A 24,416-nucleotide genomic window follows, 5' to 3' on the forward strand; every position below is an offset into this window, starting at 1 on the left:
TCTGCCCCCGACATGGGAAGCTGGTGGTCCACGGGTCCTTCAGGGAGATCCAACAATGGCTTGCCCCCGTGACCCTCGTGGAGGGGGGGGGGGTTATAAGAATTTTGTTTACGGGGAAGCTGCCAAATCCACCAATGAAACTAGTAAACGGTTCAGTAATCTTTAAGTCATTGGCAGCGTTTTAAAAACTGTTTTGCTCAGAGACCGAGATCTGGGAACCCCTATTAAACGTGCCCAGTTTCAGCTCTATGATAAATTGGCCCCAGGTTATCATGCAAATGCATCAAGAAATATTTTTTTTTACTGGATGGAAGGAAATACGGAATCATCACACTGCCAGATTTTGCCGGATCACAGTAACTTCAAACTTGTGACAATAAAAAGATTATTATTATTATTTGTGATTCCGCAAATTAATTTTTGCAGTAATTGTAACACGACCGCTATAATTCCAAGTGCGGATAGCCATGTCCCAATTGTGCTCGGTGCCGAACCTTTACCCCTACGTGTTCCATTTCCAAAACAGAATATTAATATCCCTCAATTTTGTGGGCACAAAATATCCAAAAATCCGAGAAGCCAAACCGCCGCCAAGAGTTTCCGAATTCCAGTACGGCAGATAGGATCCTTGGTAACGTCTACAGGGATGTTCTGTATTTCAGTACTTTTTGACAGAAGAGACGGCAATTTTCTTCAGGGTGAAGTTTGAATCTCTGTACAATCTACCGCTCGAGGCCACAAACGTATTGAGAGTAAATCCCGTAATCCCCTCCAATATGGATTTCAATCACTGCCTCGAGGGCTGAATTATGCGTGTTGATCATGAATTTACAGCTTATTTTTTGTCAGTGCGATGACATTGAAATTGATCTCTCTTAAAAGTAACACAGCCTGCGTGTACATTTTCTTAAACATGAATCAAACATGTTCTAAATCTGATACCTTCAGTGTTTTGTCATGGAAAGTACTGAGAGATCCACACATTTAGTGCAATGGTTATCAATTCAAAGAGATTTGGGGCACACAACCCACTTTGCTTTGTGAGACATAAACAGAAAATACCGGACAATCTCAGCAGGCCTGACAGCATCCGTGGAGAGTGAAGGGAGCTAACGCTTTGAGTCTGGATGACTCTTTGTCAAAGCTTTGTCTCAGATTCCAGCATCCGCAGTAATTTGCAGCACGGTAGCACAAGTGGCTAGCACTGTGGCTTCACAGTGCCAGGGTCCCAGGTTCGATTCCCCGCTGGGTCACTGTCTGTGCGGAGTCTGCACGTTCTCACCGTGTCTGTGTGGGTTTCCTCCGGGTGCTCCGGTTTCCTCCCACAGTCCAAAGACGTGCCGGTTAGGTGGATTGGCCATGATAAATTGCCCTTAGTGTCCAAAAAAAGGTTAGGAGGGGTTATTGGGTTATGGGGATAGGGTGGAAGTGAGGGCTTAAGTGGGTCGGTGCAGATTCGATGGGCTGAATGGCCTCCTTCTGCACTGTATGTTCTATATATTTGCTTTCTGAGACCTTGAACACCATGCAGTGCCAGTACTAAGGGAATGCTGCACTCCCGGAGGTGCCTTCTCCTGAACGAGATGCCAAACTGGTCTCATCTTCCTTTCTCAAGTGGACACAACTGATGCTACAGCACTATTTTGACAAAGAACAATAGCGTTCTTCACCAGTGCCTTGGCCAATTTTTATCCCTCAAGCAACAGCGAGGAAGGCATGATTGGCGTTGCTTTGCTGTTTGTGGGAGCTTGCTGTGTGTAAATTGGCAGCTGTGTTTTCTACCCAACAACAGTGGCTACGCTTCAGGAAGTACTTCATTGGCTCCACAACCCTTTCTGACCTTCTTCCCACCGCACCCGTTTTCTGGTGCAGTGTGCCATTGCCGACAGCGGGATATCTGTCCCGCCAGCCGGCCAATGGGGTTTCCCATTGTGGGCCCCCCCCCCCCCATGCCGGCAGAGGATCCCGCTGACGGAGAATCCAGCCCCCTGTGTTTGTGAAAGGCGCTATATGAGTGCAAACCTTTTCCTTTCAATTTCAGACAGAATAAGAAGTCCTCATTGTGCTGTTCATCAGCTGCTGCAAAATTCAAAAGAGCAGCTTGAAAATGACCTTTTTCCTGAATTCCGATTCTGTCCTCGCGCCCCCTGGTGCACAAAGGCAGAATTCAGTCTGTTTCTGTAAATAGTGATTCCCAGAACAGCTCACCAGCCTGTGGCCAGGGCCTCACAGCCTGGGGAACACCACTCCACATCGAGCGTGGCTGATCAGGAGCATCAGCCGCTCTTACCGCCAGCCATTGGCGTGTTTGTTTTGGAAGGTGTTGCAGGTTGACCCGTTTAGCCGAGTTATGAACGCACCTTCCTTGGCCATCCAGTCCTGGGGTGGGTCTGGGACCTGGAACTTTTGGCTAGTTCGAGACGCTAACCCATTGCGCCACAAGACCTTATTTTTCTGAATGCCTGATAGAATCCAAGTGGCATCTGTGAACAAGATCGACGAGCGCTGACCTGTCAATTATTTCTGCACTCGCGGCTACAATGTTTCCAGCTTCCGTCCTTTACAGTGGGTCCTTTCAGTGTGGTGATATTTATGATCACTCAGGGTTGTTTTCAGTGTCAATCCCTGCCATTTCTGTACCCTGCAGAAGGTATGGACACCAAGCAGAACATGGCCAGGTCCAGAATGTCTTTGGGGTGGACTGCTGTCGCACTTCCGATCAACCTGGCGCCCCAGGGCATATGTCATTGGTTTAGCAATGAGTGTGTGAATGAAACAGCCACACTCCGCAATCCCCGAGTTGGTGACCGTGCCCTGCCAAGGGATGCCATCGATATGTCTGAGATGGCACAGGGGCAAGCGATTCAGCTTTTTCTCCTGCCTAAAATACTTTACTAATGTCTTATTGCACATTGTGCCAGCAAAGGCGGCTTTGATTTCCATCGTTTAACTTGTGACAACAAACATTGTGAAATTGACTCCCTATGCCAAGCCTGAACCGTTAATTCAAACAATTGAAAATCAAGCAGCAGGGATTTTCTCGCCGTTCGCACCAATGGGATCTCCTGCTCCCACCGACAGCGAATCCCTGCCGCAGGGTTTCAAACAACGGGAAACCACATTAACAATGGCGCAACGGGAGAATCCCCCAACCAGCCAATCGCAGGCCACCTCTGCCATCGCAAAACACACCGTGGGGGTGAATGGAAAATTCCAGCCCAATTTTTCTTCAGGAAAGCAGATGTTCTAGTATTCCAATAGCTATCTCAGCCAAGCCTCAATATATACGTGGGTCAATAGGTATAGACGTGCCAGAGCTTGGCATAGGGAGCATGAGGGAACATTTAGGGTGTGGGGAAGGGCAGAGACGGGACATAATAATAATATATATTTTTTTAAATTTAGAGTATCCAATTCAATTTTTCCAATTAAGGGGCAATTTAGCATGGCCAGTGAACCTACTGCACATCTTTGGACTGTGGGGGCGACACCCACGCAAACACGGGGAGAATGTGCAAACTCCACCCGGACAGTGACCCAGAGCCAGGATCGAACCTGGGACCTTGGCGCCGTGAGACAGCAATGCTAACCACTGCACCACCGTGCTGCCTCTTTATTAATAATAATAATAATAACCTTTATTGTGACAAGTAGGCTTACAGTGCAATGAAGTTACTGTGAAAAGCCCCGAGTTGCCACACTCCGGCGCCTGTTCGGGTACACACAGGGAGAATTCAGAATGTCCACTTCACCTAACAAGCACGTCTTTCGGGACTTGTAGGAGGAAACCGGAGCACCCGGAGGAAACCCACGCAGACACAAGGAGAACATGCAGACTCCACACAGACACTGACCCAAGCTAGGAATCAAACCTGGGGCCCTGGCTAACCACTATGCTACCGTGCTGGGGGTGGGTGCGGAGCATGATGTAATTAACTGGCGTGGCGTATGTTTGGAGAGTGAAGGAGGTGTGTAGGGTGAGGGCTGGAGGGTGTTTGTGGTTTTTTTTTTGTTCACAAGGCAAAGCCTTTTGAACAGCCTGCCTCCACACCCAGTAGCCCTGTAGGCAGCTCCAAACCGTACCCCAGGTCTGCTGCCCCAGCCCCAGCCCAGACCAGCCCACCCGCTGGCAAAGAAGATCGCGCCATTTGGCGGCACTTGCTCCCAAGCTGGGTGGGGAAACTAGCAAAAGAATGAGAAAAAAGGGGAATGAGAAAGAATACGTTTAAATAAATAAGATTGGGAAGAGAAGCAAATTATGGAGTCAGATATCAAAATTGCCTTTCGATGGTAAGGTGAAGATGTGTTTCATTTCAGTTCTAATTCCAGCGCGTAAATTAAATCCATTGTCAGATTCTGAAGTGAGGATTTGTAGCAGAGCGTGGCAATGTAAGTAAAATAAAACAGCAAGAAGCACCAATTTATAATGCCAGTCATCCTTCTATCAAGCCATTAATCTTGAAAATTCGAACTACATTTTGCTTGTTGCAGATGGAACTTGATACTCAGGAGGGGGGAAACTTGAGGATAGGGGAAATCTAACAGATACAGATAGCAAAGTAGTAGAGAGGAAGAGACAGAAAGAGAAACAGACATCTAAACATGCAGATAAGAAGGATTACTGTCGAATAATCAGCAATCTAAAACACGGGACACAGCCTCAGGCTAGGGATTTTGAGATGAGGAGAAATGTCTTCACTCGACAGAATCTTTGGAATTCTCCGCCGCATTGCTGGACACATTTAAGGTTGAGAGAGGTAGAGTTTTGGGGCTGGATTCTCTGATTTTGGGGCTATGTCCGGAGGATCCATGGCGTTTTACGTCAAAAAAATCGGCGAGGGCCCCAGCACCGATCCTCCGACCGGTGAGGGGCTACCACGTAAAACACCCGGCCTCCATGACAAAAACGGCCGGGGAATTGCCGGATCCACGGGCGCGCATGCGCACGGCGACGACCTGCAGCGGTCACACCGTACAACATGGCGCCGGCCATGCGCGGACCCGACCTGCCAGATAGTGCCCCCCTGGACACCACCTCGCCACCCCCCACCAGTACCCCCAGCCTTCGCCGAAGCCCATCCCCCCGGCTAGCAGCACGGCTCCTGTGGGGACGCTGGACACAGTCCGCAGCCGCCACGCCGGGTTCCCGACCAGTGAGACCACACGTCCCCCGCGCGGTCGGGACCGCGCCCACCAGGGGTAGAGCATCGGGGGAGGGCCTCAGGTGACGTCCTGAGGCCGTCCATACGGTGTGCGGCGGTACTCCCCGGTGATGCCGTTTTGGAGGGGGCAGAGCGTGTGAAAACAGGCGTCGTCCCCGATTCCATCGTAAAAAGGGATTCTCCATCCGATCGCCGATTACGGAATCGGCATCGGGGAATGGAGTAGTCGCCCGGTCTCTCAGGGCAGTCGGTGGTGGCTCCATCACGGCGGCGAGAACGGGACCGCAAGATGCAGTGAGCCATCCATTCACTTCCGTCCAGGACCATCAAAATCCTGCCGCCGCGACATTCCGGCCTTAGGGAATCAAGAGCGAGCTGGAAAGTGGGGTTGAAAATGGTTGTCTTTAAATGCCCTGTTCAGACCTGATCATATTATATGGTGGAGCAGTTTCGACAGACCATGTCGTCCACACCTGCTTTGATTGTTTCCGTTCTTGTAATCTCTTCCAGAGTTTGGTTAGGCGGACAAATGAAACAGATGAACTTTGTCAAGGCGTAACTAAAAATGAAGAAGCTGCAGATAATACATGCTTTTGAATAAAAGCAGGGAATATTCACTGTTAAGGTTCAAGTTTCACATGTAGACCCCTTTTCGGAATTGGTAGGACACGTAACCATTCTGTTTTTGTTGCAGGGTTAGAATTCCCAGTGTTCACCTTTGTCAGAATATGTTTGTTCTGACGGTAACACTAACTCTGCCCTTTGCCAGTTTGAACTCGAGGTGCGTTCTGCATTTGCACAAGCCTCCAGCAGCTGAGCTTGAAGCGAATCCAGTCAGGGACCAATGTTCTTTATCTCAGATTTCTCCCCTTACTGCCCGGCTCAGTCTGAGATTGTCCAGCCCTATCCACAGCTCCCCTGCTCCCTTCCTCATCACCGAAACAGATAGCCAAGTGACGAGATTTGAAATAGTGAGTCTCCACAAAGTTGCCATAAAGATGCATTTTAATGATAACAACATGTCCATTATTTTCAGATTCAGTGAGTGCAGGTGGTGTGGATAACAAAAGAGAAAATAATTAAACGATAATGTATATATAGCAGTCGCTTGGTAGTACAGAACTCAAATATTGCCGAAAAGAAAGACATGTGAGAAAAGTGTGCTGATTGGTTGACAAGTCAACTCTGATTGGCCAAGGAATTGCCATGGAGAAAGTAACAGGGAACTGTAGGCTCCCCAAGATCCCAGGTAATTCAGAAAAGACTTGAACATATTCCTTTTGTTTGCAGTGAATGGATCAGAGAATGGGAAGAACACTTGCTGAACAACCTTGAGTGCGTTAACAGCTCCACTAAACAACCATTTTGAGATGATCAGCCAAGCTTGTAATGTGGCTCAATTACCCTTGCTCGAGTACACATAAATTGCCCCTGGGGTGTGGATGTTCAAAAGAGTTTAAACCGGCTCAGCAGTTAAGACAAATCACCCATGCACTCCAAAAATACGTTCCCTGCAACCAAAAGAAATATGTTTAAGTCTTGTGCCCTTTTGGAATTGCCTGAGAACTTGGAGAGTCTATAGTTTCCCATTGCTTTCTCTAAGCCAATGAGGCTTGGCTTGCCAATGAATCTGCACCATTTTCTCCTTCAATGTGAATTGCTGTGATTGTTTGAAATTTGGCATTCTTGCATTTGTCCTGAAGAGTGCAAGATGGCAAGCTTCAGCAGCATGTTTCCCCTTTCAACAATATACATTTGGCCAGGGCGGCATGGGGTGCAGTGGTTAGCACTGGGACTATGCCGCTGAGGACCCGGGTTCGAATTCCGGCCCTGGGTCACTGTCTGCATGGGTTTCACCCCCATAACCCAAAGATGTGCAGGTTAGATGGATTGGCCACACTAAATTGCCTCTTAATTGGAAAAAAAATAATTGGGTTCTCTAAATTAAAAAAAATATGTGTGGGGCCAGGTCAATACATAGGGTTAAGCCAAGTGTCAAGTGGACACCAAAGCCTAAGAACAAAATAAAGATTATTATTATTACAACCAGGTTGTGGTCCTTCAAGGCCACACAACAAACCAAAAAGCCCCACGCAACGAGTGCACAAGTTACTCCTGGTAAATTGCCCCCGGGGTGTGGATGTTCAAAAGAGTCTAAACCGGCTGAGCAGTTAAAACAAATCACCCACGCACTCCAAAAAAACAGAGAGAACATTGCAATCAGGCCAGTCACGCGCCTTCCATGGTGCTCAAAGGGTTAGCAGTGACTTAACGTCATCGCAGCTGCAACGGATTTCATGACACTTCAGCAAAATTGATCTAAGTGGTCCTCTTAAAAGTCACAAGTGGTAGAGCTTTTAAAAATCTTCATTGAAATACCAGGAAGGTTCAATAAAACTCATTAAAAATGTTAATGAAGACATCTGTGGGCCACAGAAAAAGTTATTTTAATCGAGTAGCGGCCTGCGTAATTATCTCAGAAATTACACAGGAAGAGCAGGGTGTTATTAAGATGATGGTCTTGTGTATTTGGCACAAGAAAAGGGAGATGTGTGTGCGCTGACTTTCTGAAACAGGTATAATATTACAAATGCCAGATGTCATGACAACATACAACCGAAGTATCATCCCCAATTAATATTCTGGATCATTCATAGAGGTATATTAAACCTTTGATCTCTTTTTCATGGAAACATAGCTAATTCTTTTACTTGAACCAAACATTTCCAGCGGTATTATATATGATAATTACATTGCCATTTCACTCTGACAATTGGTCACCAGCAGAGCCTCTTTTCCCAGAATAATATTTATTGTCACAAGTAGGCTGACATTAACACTGCAATGAAGTTACTGTTAAAATCCCCGAGTTGCCACATTCTGGCGCCTGTTCGGGTACACACAGGGAGAATTCAGAATGTCCAATTCACCTAACAAGCACGTCTTTCGGGACTTGTGGGAGGAAACCGGAGCACCCGGAGGAAACCCATGCAGACATGGGGAGAACGTGCAGACTCAGCACAGACTGTGACCCAAGCCGGGAATCAAACCTGGGACCCTGGAGATGTGAAGCCACAGTGCTAACCACTTTGCTACCATGCCGCCCAGGAGCGGGGAAGAGAAGAGCAGTGGGAAGGCTCAGAGGTGAGTTGAAAGTGTTCTATAAAATTAGGAAAGGGCGCGATGAGGTGGATGTCGGGAAGGTGGGTGGAAGGTCATTGATGAAGCAGCTAATGGTGGTTGAGCCAAGAACACTCCCCTGAGGAACTCCCGCAGTGATGTCACGGAGCCAAGATGACTGACCTCCAATCACCACAGCCATCTTCCTTTTTGCCAGGTATGACTCCAACCAGGGGAGAGTTTCCCCCCGATTCCATTTTTGCTCAGGCTCCTTGATGTCAGTCAAATTCTGCCACTTGATTACACTGGGCAGCACAGTAGCATAGTCGTCCACACTATGGCTTCACAGCGCCAGGGTCCCAGGTTCGATTCCCGGCTTGGGTCACTGTCTGTGCGGAGTCTGCACGTTCTCCCCGTGTCTGCGTGGGTTTCCTCCGGGTGCTCCGGTTTCCTCCCACAAGTCCCGAAAGACGTGCAGTTAGGTAATTTGGACATTCTGAATTCTCCCTCAGTGTACCCGAACAGGTGCCGGCATGTGGCGACTAGGGGCTTTTCATAGTAACTACATTGCAGTGTTAACGTAAGCCTACTTGTGACAATAAAGTTTATAATATAATGAAATGAAAATCGCTTATTGTCACAAGTAGGCTTCAAATGAAGTTACTGTGAAAAGCCCCTAGTCACCACATTCCGACGCCTGTTCGGGGAGGCTGGTACGGGAATTGAACCATGCTGCTGGCCTGCCTTGGTCTGCTTTCAAAGCCAGCGATTTAGCCCTGTGCTAAACCAGTACTGTTGATGACCCTGATGATTGAGCGTAGACTGATAGGGCGGTAATTGGCTGGGTTGGATTTGTCTTGTTTCTTGTGATTAGGACACACCTGGGCAATTTTCTACATTGCCGAGTAGATGCCGATGTTATAGCTGTACTGGAATAGCTTAGCTAGGAGCGCGGCAGGTTCTGGAGCACAAGTCGTCATTACTATTGCTGGAATATTGCCAGGGCCCATATCAGTGGGCAGTATCAGTGCCTTCAGCTGTTTCTTGATATCCTGTGGAGTGATTCGAATTGGCGGAAGACTGACACCTGTGATGCTGGGGATCCCAGAGGATGCCAAGATGGATCATCCACTCAGTATCTCTGGCTGAAGATTGTCGCAAACACCTCAGCCTTATATTTTGCACAGATGTCCTGGGCTCCCCCATCATTGAGGATGGGGATATTTGTGCAGTCTAATCCTCCAGTTAGTTGTTCAATTGTCCACCACCATTCACAACTGGATGTGGCAGGACTGCAGAGCTGAAATCTGGGGCGTCATTCTCCGACCCCCCGCCGGGTTGGAGAATCGCCGGGGGCTGCCGTGAATCCCGCCCCCACCGGTTGCCGAAGTCTCCGGTACCGGATATTCGGCGGGGGCGGGAATCGGGCCGCGCCGGTTGGCGGGCCCCCCCACTCGATTCTCCGGCACGGATGGGCCGCAGTCCCGCCGATAAATTGCCTGTCCCGCCGGCGTGGATTAAACAACCTTTTGAACGGCGGGACAAGGCGGCGTGGGCGGGCTCCGGGGTCCTGGGGGGTGCCCCCACGGTGGCCTGGCCCGCGATCGGGGCCCACCGATCCGCGGGCGGGCCTGTGCCGTGGGGGCACTCTTTCCCTTCCGCCTCCGCCACGGTCTCCACCATGGCGGAGGCGGAAGAGACTCCCTCCACTGCGCATGCGTGGGAAACTGTCAGCGGCCGCTGACGCTCCCACGCATGCGCCGCCCCGATATGTCATTTCCGCGCCAGCTGGCGGGGCAACAAAGGCCGTTTCCGCCAGCTGGCGGGGCGGAAATCCCTCCGGCGTCGGCCTAGCCCCTCAATGTTGGGTCTCGGCCCCCAAAGATGCGGAGCATTCCGCACCTTTGGGGCGGCGCGATGCCCATCTGATTGGCGCCGTTTTGGGCACCAGTCGGCGGACATCGCGCCGTTTGGGGAGAATTTCGTCCCAGATCCTTTAGTTGTGGGATCACTTATCTGTTCATCACTTGTTGCTTATTTTGTTTGGCCTATGTTGTAGCTTCACCAGGTCAGCACCTACTTTTTCAGGTATGCCCGGTGTTGCTCCTGGCATGCCCTCCTGCACGAGGCTGGTTTAGCACACTGGGCTAAATCGCTGGCTTTTAAAGCAGACCAAGGCAGGCCAGCAGCACGGTTCGATTCCCGTACCAGCCTCCCCGAACAGGCGCCCGAATGTGGCGACTAGGGGCTTTTCACAGTAACTTGCCGCGCTCCTATTGTCACAGTGCCTACTCGTGACAATAAGCCATTTTCATTTTCATTTCATTTAATTGAGTCAGAGTTGGTCCATTGGCTTGGTGGGAATGGTAGAGTGGGGGAAATACTGGGCCACGAGGTTACAGATTAATATTAACATGTCTGTAGGTTGTGAAAGAAACTGTATAACTACATTCTTTCTTCTCTCTAATCTTCTACGGAGCTGTATCGGAGGATGTTTGAAGGCAGTTTCCTAATCTTTTCAGGAAAATGAGTGGACAATGTAAACTTGTGCGTGAGTGAGTGATTGGATTGATTCAAATCAGCAACGACCCCAGTTCAACCTCCAGTTTATGCTGATCACATATTGCGCACCAACTCTGGCCGAAGGAATAAAAAAATAAGCAAGATCCTACTCCTGATTGTTCTTGGAATTTGTGGGGAATTGGATTGGGGGATGGATCAGGGGTGGACTTTCCGACACCGCCCAACCTCCCTCACGAACAACTGATACCTATTGAGGTTTGGAATTTGCCCGGTGCCAGCAGTACAGCCCCTGGTGTTTACGGTGGGCACGTCGGTGTGAATGGGGTTTTCCGACTGTGCACGATGGCCGGGGTGACATGCTGGCACTATATTACAGTGCTGTTACGAAGCAGCAAAGGTTGTAGATCACAAATAAACTGAACAAGGTTGTGTGCAGTGCAGCTGGCCTATTTAAACTACAAATCAGTGCTCAGTACAAACTATAGCCCCGAAAGGATCCTGCACACAGGGCGGAATTGAACATTAACAAGGTGTTATTTATTTATCTATGTTCTTGCATTCAGGGAACCTTAACGAGGTGGGAACTTAGTGAGTTACCTCACGGCTGTTTCTGCCTGAAATAAACAGTGCATTCAAACACTCTTTGAAAATGACCTTCATGCAAATAGATATTGCTCCGTGGCTGCTCGGGGCGCGAGTTAACGGACCAAAAAAACAGAGTCCCGTTTTGGTTGCGTGTAGGCTAACAGGATTTTGTACGGCCTCGATCGAGAACGCCGCGCCGAGGACGCACTGACTCGCGAATCGGGGCACCATTTTTAAATGCCACCCTGATCCTTCAGGCCCCCCCCCCCCCCCCCCCGTCTGCTCCTCCACCGCAGCTTCCGGACCTCCCCCCCCCCCCCCCCCCCTTTCCCAACTTGCCTCTTAGGGGGTCCTCGGGCCCCCCACCTCACCCCACCTCTTAAGGGCAGGGCACCCCCTCCCCCCCCCCCCCCCCCCCACTGGCCTGATCCCTAGCACAGGTAACCTGGCACCTGGGCACTTTGGCGCTGGCACCCTGGCTGTACCTCTGCCAGCATGGCAGTGCGACCTGGGCACCCTGGCAGTGTGAAAGGTGCCCAGCTGCCAGCGGGATTGCCAGGGTACCACCTTGCCCAGAGCCTGACCACCCGGGGGCCTCCATTAGCCTGGGAGAATCCCCCCCCCCCCCCCCAGGTATCGTTATGCCTGGTCCAACTTTGTGTGGACTAGTGCTAAACGGCGCCCTGGCGAAGTCTCCAAGGCAAAGGACATTAGTTCCTGGGCCTCTGAAAATCCAGCGCAGCCATATTGTCAGTGAGTCCAATGACTCACTTAAATATATTAATCTGGATCTCGCCCTCGAGATCTAGATTGCAAATCTCGCAAGACCTTGTTAGATTGTGCAAGGCCTTCCGAGCGTCGCAAAGCTTGCGAAAGGCTTCTCATGAGATTTAACGGCCTTGTCACGTCACCGAGTCGGGCACGACGAGGCCATTAGATCGTGCCCTATGAGTAACTGCCCAATTTGACCTTGCTGTTTTAAGTCGTGTTGACTATTCTGTGCCTAATAATAATCACTTATTGTCACAAGTAGGCTTCAATGAAGTTACTCTGAAAAGCCCCTAGTCGCCACATTCCGGCACCTGTTCAGGGAGGCTGGTACGGGAATTGAACCCGCGCTGCTGGCATTGTTCTGCATTACAAGCCAGCTATTTAGCCCACTGTGCTAAGCCAGCCCAAAAATGAGTTGGTGCTTTTAGGAGGCAAGAAGAGAGAAAATTGCAGAGAATAACAAAATATGAATCACTATTTTAATAGTCAAACTCTTAAAGGTAAACCGTTAAAAGCCAACGCAGCCAGTTTATTGCCAACCCATTGAGATTTAGAATATTAATTATACTAAGTGCTGATTGCAAAGAATCTGTGTGAGCTGTGCCTCAGTTGGTAGCACTCTTGTTCCTGAGTTACCTAAGTTCTGCATTCAGTCTCACTCCAGACCTTGTGAGATAAAATCAGGGTTGACACTCTGCACTCCATTGGTGTACTGGGGGAGTGCTACACTGTCAGAGGCATCCTACTTCAGATGAGACATTAAAACCGAAGCAGTGTAAATGATCCCACAATATTATTTTGAACAAGGGCAGGGGTATTATCCATGGTGTCTTCGTTCATATTTATCCTGCAATTAATGGCATAATTGTCCCTTTAAGGGCAACACAGCAGATTAAGGGTCACCTGGCCTGGGGGACCAAGTGGGACTCAGAATGGGGTATCACAGCAGGGGGTGGAGCTCTCTTAGGCAAAAGTGACATTTAGGGAGCCAACTGCAGCCATACGGCTGCTGGGCAATTCTTATTAATTGTGTTCACTAATGGAGTCTCCCTGAAAGTATATCTTTACATCTGGCGATGAGGATAAATTATCATGGCAGTGCCTTTGGCCCGACACCTGTGAGTATCCTGTTTTAAAGGAAGTCTAACAGAAATACTCACCAGAATGCCTCGCTTTGGCCGAATAGACCCATTTGAGATATTGCCAGACCCTGAGTAATGTAGAGTCAGAAACGTTACATGATGGGTCAGCAATGGCGAGAACACGGCAAGACCCCAGGATCAGAATCCACACGAAGGATGAGTGTAATACAGAAACATACCTCGGCTTACATTGTGGATGAGGATGCGGTCCAGGCGGCACAGTGCATTGGAGAGGCTAAGGACCAGACGCAAAAAATCTGAATTGGCCGGCAGAATCAAAAGTTCAGAAAGAAACGATTCGAGAACAAAACAAGTGAAAATAACCCTGCGAAGTGAGAGCTGTGGCTTTAAGTTTTACAAAATGGAACTTTAGTAAAAACTGACAACGGATTGCTGCCAGGCTTTTTTAAAAGGGCACATAGAAAGCAATGCTTTAAGTAAAATAAATAGCCAAAGGGGGCTGCAGCGAGGTTTCCCGAAGCGCGGAGAGATCAAGAGACCAAAGCGGAGTGACGGGTTCCCGATGTGCAGGGTTGGGAGAGAGCCTACGGTGGTTCTCTGCACTGAGGAGCTCCAAAAGGGACAATTTTGTGGGCAGCACGGTAGCATTGTGGATAGCACAATTGCTTCACAGCTCCAGGGTCCCAGGTTCGATTCCGGCTTGGGTCACTGTCTGTGCGGAGTCTGCACATCCTCCCCGTGTGTACGTGCGTTTCCTCCGGGTGCTCCGGTTTCCTCCCACAGTCCAAAGATGTGCAGGTTAGGTGGATTGGCCATGAGAAATTGCCCTTAGTGTCCAAAATTGCCCTTAGGGTTGGGTGGGGTTACTGGGTTATGGGGATAGGGTGGAGGTGTGGACCTTGGGTAGGGTGCTCTTTCCAAGAGCCGGTGCAGACTCGATGGGCCGAATGGCCTCCTTCTGCACTGTAAATTCTATAAGCAAATCTATATAAGCAATCAAGCAGAGAGGTTTGCAATCTTTACGAAAAAGAAGGTGTTTGGATAAAAGGCAAAGAATTGCTGCAGTTGCAATTTTCAAATGCTTAAAAAAGTGGCTGACACTAGAAAGCAGTGTTGCAGCTGTAAGAGTAAAAAGTAGAAACAGCTCGGAACTCTCTGGGTGCGATTTAATGGAAATGTTTCTAAGTGTCATTTTGGGCGTGATTGGCAGGGTGCTTCTCGATGGCCACGTTGTCAAGATCGTGGCCCATATTTGAGGGCAGTCAGTGCTGGAAATGGGTCCCCAAGAGCTTTTCACCATTACTGGCTGTCTCGCCAGTGTCTCAGTGTCTGGGGAAGCTGCGTTTAAACGCTCCCTCACTCCCAGTCAACACACAAGCATGGGCAGTGTGCAGACCTGCTCCCCGCTTTGGAAGGCACAAGAGCAGCAGTTGCCTGGGAACCCCACCACCTGGAGGTTCCCCTCCAAGTCACTCGCCATCTTGACTTGGAAATATATCGGCCGCTCCTTCACTGTCGCTGGGTCAAAATCCTGGAACACCCTCCCTGACAGCACTGTGGGTGTACCTACACCTCAGGCAGCGGTTCAAGAAGGCAACTCACCACCTTCTGAAGGGCAACTGAGGATGGGCAATAAATGCTGGCCTCGCCAGTGATGCCCAAATCCCAGGAATGAATGAAAAAAAAAATTAATTCAAGACAGAAATGATACTTTTTTCCTCAAGAGTGTCGTTGGGTTGCGGGGATAGGGTAGATACGTGGACTTGAGTGGGTTGCTCTCTGTAAGGGCCGGTGCAGACTCGATGGGCCGAATGGCCTCCTTCTGCACTGTAAAATCTATGATCTACGTTTGTCAATGGAATTGTCTCCCGTTGAGATAGTGGGGGCTGAGTCAGTGAATGTATTCAAGGCTGTGTTGGATAGATTTTTGATCTGCAAAGTCACGGGTCATGGAGAGTGGTGTGGATGGGTGGGTGGGTGGGGAGGGGAGGTGGGGGGGGGGGGGGGGGTGGGGGGGGCAGGGGGACTGACAGGAAAACGGAGTTGAGGCCACAATCTGATCAGACAGGATCTTATTCAATGCTGGAGCAGGCCAGAGGGACTGAATGGCCTACTGCTGATTCTGGTTCCTGTTGTTTTTCTATTGTATTCACCCTGCATAGTGCAATGCTGACACCCTGCGTAAGAAACGGTGCAAAGTGCTCCGATCATTAGCATTGACATTTTGTCTCAGCATAATAAAATTCATCCACACAAAGAAATTAATTGCAATCACATTGGCAAACAGCAGTATGTGAGCACACTTTCATGCAGAGCTGTGCCTGACAGTTGTTATTAATGAATCTGATAGTTTCAAGCATTAACACAAAATTAATATATTTATTTTATCTGAACTCCTAACACAGTGATTGATGTTTCAAATCTGTAACGAGAAGCGACACTGCTAGAAACTCTAATTGCGTACGGGGAATTCTAATCGCAGCGGGCAAGGCACAGATTTCACCCAACCAGCCCATGCTTGCAAAATTCAAAACGCAGTGCCCGGCATTCGAAGTGATGCGACGATTGGACAACTTTTGCAAAATATTCCTTGGTGTGCTGAACCATGTCTGCGTGGGTTTCCTCCGGGTGCTCCGCTTTCCTCCCACACTCCAAAGATGGGCAGGTTTAGGTGCATTGACCATGCTAAATTGCCCCTTAGGGCCCAAAGATGTCCAGGTTGGGTGGGACTAGGGTAGGGGAGTGGACAGAGGTAGGATGCTCCTTCAGTGGGTCGGTGCAGCCTTGACGGGCCGAATGTCCTCCTCCTGCATTGTAGGAATTCTATGTTTCCTTGTAACCAATTTAAGATTGTTAGTCGGGTTTGCAGTGTGGTGCATTTGTGTGTACTGGAAGCTAAATATATTAATACACAGGGGCCTACTGTTTTCAGACAAAGGGAACACGTACACGCCTGTTTCAACTAAAGAAAATAAGTGACAGTCGTTCGCTGGTTCATGCCTCAGGGCAAAGCCTTGACTCATCAGTCAAGCTGCCTGGTTCATATTTTCAAACAATGCTTGGCAGTTAACTGTCAGTCACCATTAACTGGTGCATTTTCCATGGCAACGCTTCTACCAACCAGAGTCCATTTGCCAACTAATCCGCACTCTCTTCTCATATGGTGCAAAGTTGTTATTTCCCCTGACATTGATACTCTTGTGATTGACCTGATGAGTGCAAGATGAAAAGCTTTTATAAGATGTATTTTTTCACCAATACTAATTGCACTACTATAGATTAGACTTAACTTTTGTTCCTCGAAGTAATGCTATTTGCCGCTTTTGAAAATAACACTGTTGTATCCTGTTGGCCCTCTGTGAGCAGTTGTTGAATGAACCTGTGTGGCCCCACATACTCACTTTGAGGCCTAGTATCAAAGTTATGGACAATGACTATCAGGGAATGACCGTCCAGTCCATCCAGACTACCACACATAATTATGGCGCAGGGTGCATCACAATATATAGAAACCCCACCCCAACCAATGACCACATGATCTCCTGGTGGAGAATGAAAGCCCAATTTAAAATTTTTTAAAACATGCCAATTCGGGGGGAAAAAAATTGGGACGTTCCTCTCTGAGATATGCCCCCTTTCACCACCGCCATCCCCACCCCCAGCTGATCGAAAAAAAATTAGGAGATGCCTCTGGCCCTGATAATTGTGTGAAGTACTTATTTTTTTGTAGGAGCCAGAAATAGATCCCGTTCCCTTTTGCAAGGATACAGGATAAAGAGCCCCCTCGGCCCATTTGGGCCATTCACTGGGTTTCTGGCTGGTCAGTCGCCCGGACGCCTGTCGAGGAGTTAAGCTTGGTGGGTCGGGATCCCGTTCTGATGTGGAAAATGATGTGACTGGGTCACCTCTGAGTTCTTGGCCAACTTTTGACAACATTAACTGCTTGCTGAACTGGCAAGTCCAGAGTTTCCTGTCCGAACTGATTGTGCTCAGCTGTTCATTCAAAGATGAACTTTTGAAACTTAACATTGGCAGAATTTCACATTTTAGATTGCCGCAAGGCACACCGAACCCTTGTTATTCAGGGAAATTAAATTAAACTACTGACACAATGGGCGGGATTCTCCACTCCCGCGCCGAAGTGCCCACGGCGTCGTGAACGCCGTCGAGGTTCACGACGGCGCGAAACGGCCCCGATCCCGACCGATTCAGGCCCCGACAATGGGCTAGGCTAGGGGCCGCGTCATCTACACATGCCAGGCATTGTCGCCGCGTAAAGGCGGCGCCGCATAGATGACGCGGCCAGCGCCGCATAACTGGCGTCACCCACGCATGCGCGGGGTGGCCAGCGCCCACCCGAGCATGCGTGGTTGCCGTCCTCTCTGAGTCCGCCCCGCAAGAAGATGGCGGACGAATCTTGCGGGGCCGCGGAAGGAAGGAGGTCCTCCTTCAGAGAGGACGGCCCGACGATCGGTGGGCCATGCCACATTTCAGGTACCCCCCGGTGCTGGATCCCCCCTCCCTCCACCGCAGGCCGCCCCCCCCACCCCCCAGCGTTCCCGCACTGTTCCCGACGGCAGCGACCAGGTGTGGACGGCGCCGGGGGGAACCCGCCGTTTTGGCCTGGCCGCTCGGCCCATCCGGGCCTGAGAATTTCGGGGGTGCCGGAGTATCGCCATTTTGGGTGTCTCCGGAGATTCTCCGGCCTGCGGCCCGCGAAACTCGACGGGGCCGTTCCCGCCGCTTGGGAAAATCGCGGGAGGGCGTCGGACCGGCGTCCCGGGAAATTTTGGCGGCCCAGGCAATTCTCCCAACCGGCGCGGGAGTAGCGAATCTCGCCCAATGTACATCGGGTCTATGTATTGGTAATTGATGGATGTTAAAGGTGGGGCGGGGGTCACACCAGGTCAGGTTGGCAGGTTATAGGCAGCATGGTGGCGCAGTGGTTAGCACTGCTGCCTCATGGCGCCACGGACCTGGGTTCGATCCCGGCTCTGGGTCACTGTCCGTGTGGAGTTTGCACATTCTCCCCGTGTCTGCGTGGGTTTCACGCCCACACCCCAAAAGATGTGCAGGGTAGGTGGATTGGCCACACTAAATTGCCCCTTAATTGGAAACAAATGAATTGGGTACTCTAAATTTATTTTAAAAAACAGGTTGGCAGGGCAAAGTATCATCCGATCCACTTCCCCTGGTGGCATTTGCCCGGAGGAGACTCAAGCCCTTGGCATGGGCAAGGATTCACTCAGAGCTGGTCTAGACCTAGCCCAGTGCCCACCCTTTCCAGCAGAAACCAGTGATGGCAATTAAGAGCTGGGACAAGTTTAGTCACCCATGTCCCTCCCTCCCTCCCTTTGACCCTTGCTTCGCAGAAGCAACCAGTTCACGTTGAAACTGAACCTGGCGTGCCTCCTTAGCTCAACTGCAACGCCACATGATCTGCTTAGCCATCTGTAGAGGCTCAGAGAATGTGCAGTCCTGTTATTCAATTTTTAAAAAAAGGCATTGGCAGGTTAAAGGGCTGACAGATCACGGTGACAGATGAATTTGAGCTTCTGGAAGGATGTCCCGAAGCTGGAGGGAGTGGATGATTTGCAGTTGCTGTTTAAGTCTGGTGTCTGGCGTTGTTTTCATACCCCTGTACACACTGAGAAACATTCAAGATCCTCCCTTTTGGCACTCTAGCTCGGGATGTGCCAGCCTTCAGACGCCTTTGCCCCTGGCTGCAAACAGTAAATTATATTTTGAATTTCCTGCGTGCTGGAATTTCACTGCATGCCGCTAAATGGGCCTGTATTTGTTGCCTTCTTCACTGATTTAGTGAGGGGCATTCGAAATAAGCTGACGCCTCCATTGAATAGTGAATCATGAATTGGTCCGAAAATGTGCGGCAGTAGCGAACTGATACTGCAAGATCCTAAAACGACGGCCTTAATTTACACATGTTTCTGAAGCAGTACCAAGAATTAATCGCCTGAAAGGCTGAATCTCTCCTTATCATTTCACGCGTCATTGTTTGCTGATACTATGTTTGTTTAGCTAATAAAATAGAATTAAATTGCAGTTTGCGCGGCAGTTAGCACTGTGTCTTTCTTCAAATCCCGCGGCCAGGCTGCATTTTAACAGTGAGCCGCTCGTTTAGATTCTCAAGTCACAGGGCACGCTGTTGTAATTATGACTGAGGCGCTTAAAATAATCTCCGTGACGAAGAAACATCTCGGTTTAAATTAGGCAGGAGCCCAGAGGAAACACACGGGGAGGTGATAGGCAAGGATTTTGTAGCAGTTTCCCCTGAAGACACTGGGAGATTTCAAAATGTTAATCTGTTTGCTTAACTGAAACGTTGACCTTGCAACTGATTTTGGAAGGAGTGGTGCCGCTGTGTAAATGTTAACGCGGCATCTGAACTGATTTCAAAGTCCGTCTTCCCAGAGTTCAAGAGAATGTCATGTTATATAAAGGTCCCAGGTTCCCCAAAGTTTATTGGAACACTCTATCCAGACAGACACTCTATCCCGAGGCAGGAAGCAACATACAATAACCTAGATCTAGCCTATATCTTATTAACATATCTCAGTAGCAATGATCATGTTCTTAATTGAGCGCTTTGTTTTTGTAATATTTGTGACAACATTCTGAAGTCCCTTTGCGGATGTCAGAGCAGGAACAGAAACCGCACACGGTCTTCATCAGTGACTCTCCCAGGCACGTGGCTGATGGTAAAAGACAGAAAGGATTGCATCTTCATTGCGCTTTTTAACATCTTCATGATGCCTCAAAGTGCAGCAGGGCCAATGAAGTAATTTTGAAGAATTGCGGCAAAAAAAGACAGGCAGTTGAAGCTTTTCAGCTTCCACTCATCAGGCCAGATGCAAGAATGCCAAATTTCAAAGGGAACAACAATTTATGCCACATGAGAAAAGGGGTGCTGATTATTTGGGAGGTTGACTCTGATTGTCATAGAATTTACAGTACAGAAGGAGGCCATTCGGCCCATCGAGTCTGCACCGGCTCTTGGAAAGAGCACCCTACCCAAGGCCAACACCTCCACCCTATCCCCATAACCCAGTAACCCCACCCAACACTAAGGGCAATTTTGGACACTAAGGGCAATTTAGCATGGCCAATCCACCTAACCCGCACATCTTTGGACTGTGGGAGGAAACCGGAGCACCCGGAGGAAACCCACGCACACACGGGGAGGATGTGCAGACTCCGCACAGACAGTGACCCAAGCCGGAATCGAACCTGGGACCCTGGAGCTGTGAAGCAATTGTGCTATCCACAATGCTACCGTGCTGTCCAACACTGAACCAAATGCTGCCTAAATATTAATTTTACCACATTTTGAATCTTTCTGTGTCACGTTTGCCTTTGTAACAACAGTCACTGAGCTTAAAGTAAACTAACGCGATGTCAAGCACTCTGATAACTGACAAAACATTTTATAAACACAAGAATTTCTTCTAAGTTTGTCTTGTAGTCCTCAGGATTAAAAGTAAAATCCATTTTTTATTGAACTTTGTAACTGATCAAGTTAGTTTACATATCCGCTGCGGCATTTCCTTCCCAGTCTCTTGAACATCCTCAACACTCCTCCAGTTCTGGCCACATGGGCATTCTCATCGCTCTGTCATTGGTGGCCGTAACTTCATTGATGGCTGGAATTCGCTCCCTACATTTTTCCTCCTTTCCACCTGTCCCTTACCTCCTATAAGAATGCTCTTCAAATCTGTTTCTGTGACCAAGTTCACTGTCTGGAGAGAGATGCCGCCTTAAGTGGCTGCCTTTGTCTCGCAAGGCACTGTGGTGGTCAGCTCCTTAAGTGGCTTGGTGTCAAATTTTACTTGCTAACTGTCCTCAGAAAAGATTTGCAAAACCTTACGAGGTCTAAGTCACTGTATTAAACTTAAGTTGTTGTACATTAGGAGAGTGGCTATGCAACTTGAATAGATACCTCACAAGAATACGCCACAGTCTATTTTCTCTCTCTGCAAACTGATTTGAGATTAAGTGCTAAGGATCTGAAATTCCAAGGGTGGTCTGTTTGGGGTTAAGGAGTCTCTTTGTAGCTCTTCTGCTGGAGCAACTGTAGGAGACCTGACGAATCAATGTGAAGTTTCATCCCTCGGATATATACCTTGAAGGATGTGATGGGCCTCAGAGCAGATATCAATGTGGTGCAGTGCTGGTGCCAGTATTCAGGGCAAGGGAGCCAATTAATCCTTTTGTCACCTTTTCCAGATCTTATTTGAAGTGGTAACGTTTATTGGTAGCAGTGATCATATTTTATTCAATGCAAGTAAGCATGCTCTCGATGCCAGATCGATAACATAGAAAATAGGAGGAGGAGGCTATTCAGCCCTTCGAGCCTATTCTACCGTCCATAGGGCAGCACGGTAGCACAGTGGTTAGCACCATTGCGTCAAGGTCCCAGGTTCAAAGAACAAAGAAAAGTACAGCACAGGAACAGGCCATTCGGGCCCTCCAAGCCCGTGCCGACCATGCTGCCCAACTAAACTACAATCTTCTACACTTCCTGGGTCCCTATCCCACTATTCCCATCCTATTCATGTATTTGTCAAGATGCCCCTTAAATGTCACTATCGTCCCTGCTTCCACCACCTCCTCTGGTAGTGAGTTACAGGCACCCACTACCCTCTGTGTAAAAAACTTGCCTCGTACATCTACCCTAAACCTTGCCCCTTGCACCTTAAGCCTATGCCCCCTTGTAATCAACCCCTCTACCCTGGGGAAAAGCCTCTGACTATCCACTCTGTCTATGCTCCTCATAATTTTGTAGACCTCTATCAGGTCGCCCCTCAACCTCCGTCGTTCCAGTGAGAACAAACTGAGTTTATTCAATCGCTCCTCATAGCTAATGCCCTCCATACCAGGCAACATTCTGGTAAATCTCTTCTGCACCCTCTCTAAAGCTTCCACATCCTTTTGGTAGTGCGGCGACCAGAATTGAACACTATACTCCAAGTGTGGCCTAACTAATGTTCTATACAGCTGCAACATGACTTGCCAATTCTTATACTCAATGCCCCGGCCGATGAGGGCAAGCATGCCATATGCCTTCTTGACTACCTTCTCCACCTGTGCTGCCCCTTTCAGTGACCTGTGGACCTGTACACCTAGATCCCTCTGACGTTCAATACTCTTGAGGGTTCTACCATTCACTGGATATTCCCTACCTGCATTAGACCTTCCAAAATGCATTACCTCACATTTGTCTGGATTAAACTCCATCTGCCATCTCTCCGCCCAAATCTCCAAACAATCTAAATCCTGCTGTATCCTCTGACAGTCCTCATCGCTATCCGCAATTCCACCAACCTTTGTGTCGTCTGCAAACTTACTAATTAGACCAGTTACATTTTCTTCCAAATCATTTATATATACTACAAACAGCAAAGGTCCCAGCACTGATCCCTGCGGAACACCACTAGTCACAGCCCTCCAATTAGAAAAGCATTCTTCCATTGCTACTCTCTGCCTTCTATGACCTAGCCAGTTCTGTATCCACCTTGCCAGATCACTCCTAATTCCGGTTCGATTCCGGCTTGGGTCACTGTCTGTGCGGGGTCTGCATGTTCTCCCCGTATCTGCGTGGGTTTCCTCCCGGTGCTCCGGTTTCCACCCACAAGTCCAGAATGATTACGTGTTAGGTGAATTGGACATTCTGAATTCTCCCTCCGTGTACCCGAACAGGCGCCAGAGTGTGGGCGACTCGGGGCTTTTCACAGTAACTTCATTGCAGTGTTAATGTAAGCCTACTTGTGACGCTAATAAAGATTATTAAAGATTATTATTATTATGATCATGGCTGATCATCCAACTCAATAGCTTGACCCCGCCTCTCCCACCCACCCCCACTCCTTATCCTTTGATCCCCTTCGCCCCAAGTGCTGTATCTCACTGACGTGCAGTACTTTGCAAAAATCTTGGTGTTAGGAATTTTGCTTTGCCACCTGATGTAGCTAATAGATCTCAAGACAGCAAAGATGGAACGTTTCTGTTTTTCTATGTGCTGTCAGTGGTGGTGATGGGGGGGACGGCAGGGAGAGGGGGGACTCCTCCAAACTCGTCCTGCAAGAATCCACCTGTGGGATTATTAGGATCCTACACACATTGAAACTCGTGTTATCTCTGCGCAGACTCAAGTTGTAGAATATCCAGCAGCTGGCATTCTCAACACGCTGGTCAGGTCCTGATAATGAGACGGGACCAATCCCGCCTTGTCCTCTTGCTCGTTGATTTCGGCAAGAAGACCATGGTGAAAAATTTGGGCATGAGTCAATTTCCAGTCTAGTGTTTCCAGACAAGGTCTGGAAGAAGCACAACATTCAATTGTCACATAGAACGTGAGAAGGAAAATAACAATGCAAGGATCACAAGTCTTCACTTGGATGCTGTGAATTCGACTACTTATAAAATGTCACTGGCCATGTGAGCTTTTGAAAGAGAAACAAATTCCTTCAACCTTTGGATACAAAAGACAAAAGATTGACACCTCGCAGACTGCATGGTAAAATGTCCGAGCCGCTGTAACGTAACGCCACTTTTATTTCTGTCCCTGCAGAGGCATCCATCCTGAGCTACGATGGCAGCATGTACCTGAAGATTGTTATGCCCTGGATAATGCACACGGAAGCTGAGGATGTCTCTCTCCGCTTCATGTCCCAGCGAGCCTATGGTTTGCTCGTGGCTACGACCTCAAGGGAGTCGGCTGACACGCTACGCCTGGAGCTCGACGGAGGGCGGGTCAAGCTGACGGTCAACTTAGGTATTGTATGAGGGTCACGTCACAAGGCTGACGCAGCTCATGTCTAGAGTTTTCTTTCTATCAGCCGTAAAACTATTCATAATTATTTCGACGTAGTCAACACTTTGATCGTAACTTACCCAGTTTTTTAAAATTGTAAAGTTAATCAGCAGCACTGAGAATATTTCAGTGCTTTGTAAAATGTGCATGAAATTATTCTCTAACATGAGATGATTATGAAATGTTGGATTTGAAATCCATGTTTAAATGGACCATCTTTTGAACAACAAATTCATGTTTTTTGCAACCATATCTGTTGGCCCTGCCAAGTAAGTCACAGCTACTGCTCAATAAAACACTTAGAGGCTTATGTTTAAATTA

General features: G+C 48.8%; 1 protein-coding gene across 6 annotated transcripts in view; it reads left to right on the top strand.

Moving 5' to 3' along the window:
- Positions 1-24,416, top strand: part of nrxn3a (neurexin 3a) — a 2,368,971-nt gene that overhangs the window by 1,020,554 nt on the left and 1,324,001 nt on the right. For 5 of the 6 annotated variants that reach the window (XM_072493593.1, XM_072493594.1, XM_072493595.1 and 2 more), the window contains exon 1: positions 23,857-24,056. The exons of the other annotated variant lie outside the window; for it this stretch is intronic. In XM_072493593.1, coding sequence (XP_072349694.1) covers positions 23,882-24,056 — 175 coding nt within the window. In that variant the 5' untranslated portion in view covers positions 23,857-23,881. Of the gene's footprint in view, positions 1-23,856; positions 24,057-24,416 lie in introns of those variants that run through there. 6 annotated transcript variants of the gene reach the window in all.

Source organism: Scyliorhinus torazame, chromosome 2 (assembly GCF_047496885.1).
Source record: "Scyliorhinus torazame isolate Kashiwa2021f chromosome 2, sScyTor2.1, whole genome shotgun sequence".
Taxonomy (NCBI): Eukaryota; Metazoa; Chordata; class Chondrichthyes; order Carcharhiniformes; family Scyliorhinidae; genus Scyliorhinus; species Scyliorhinus torazame.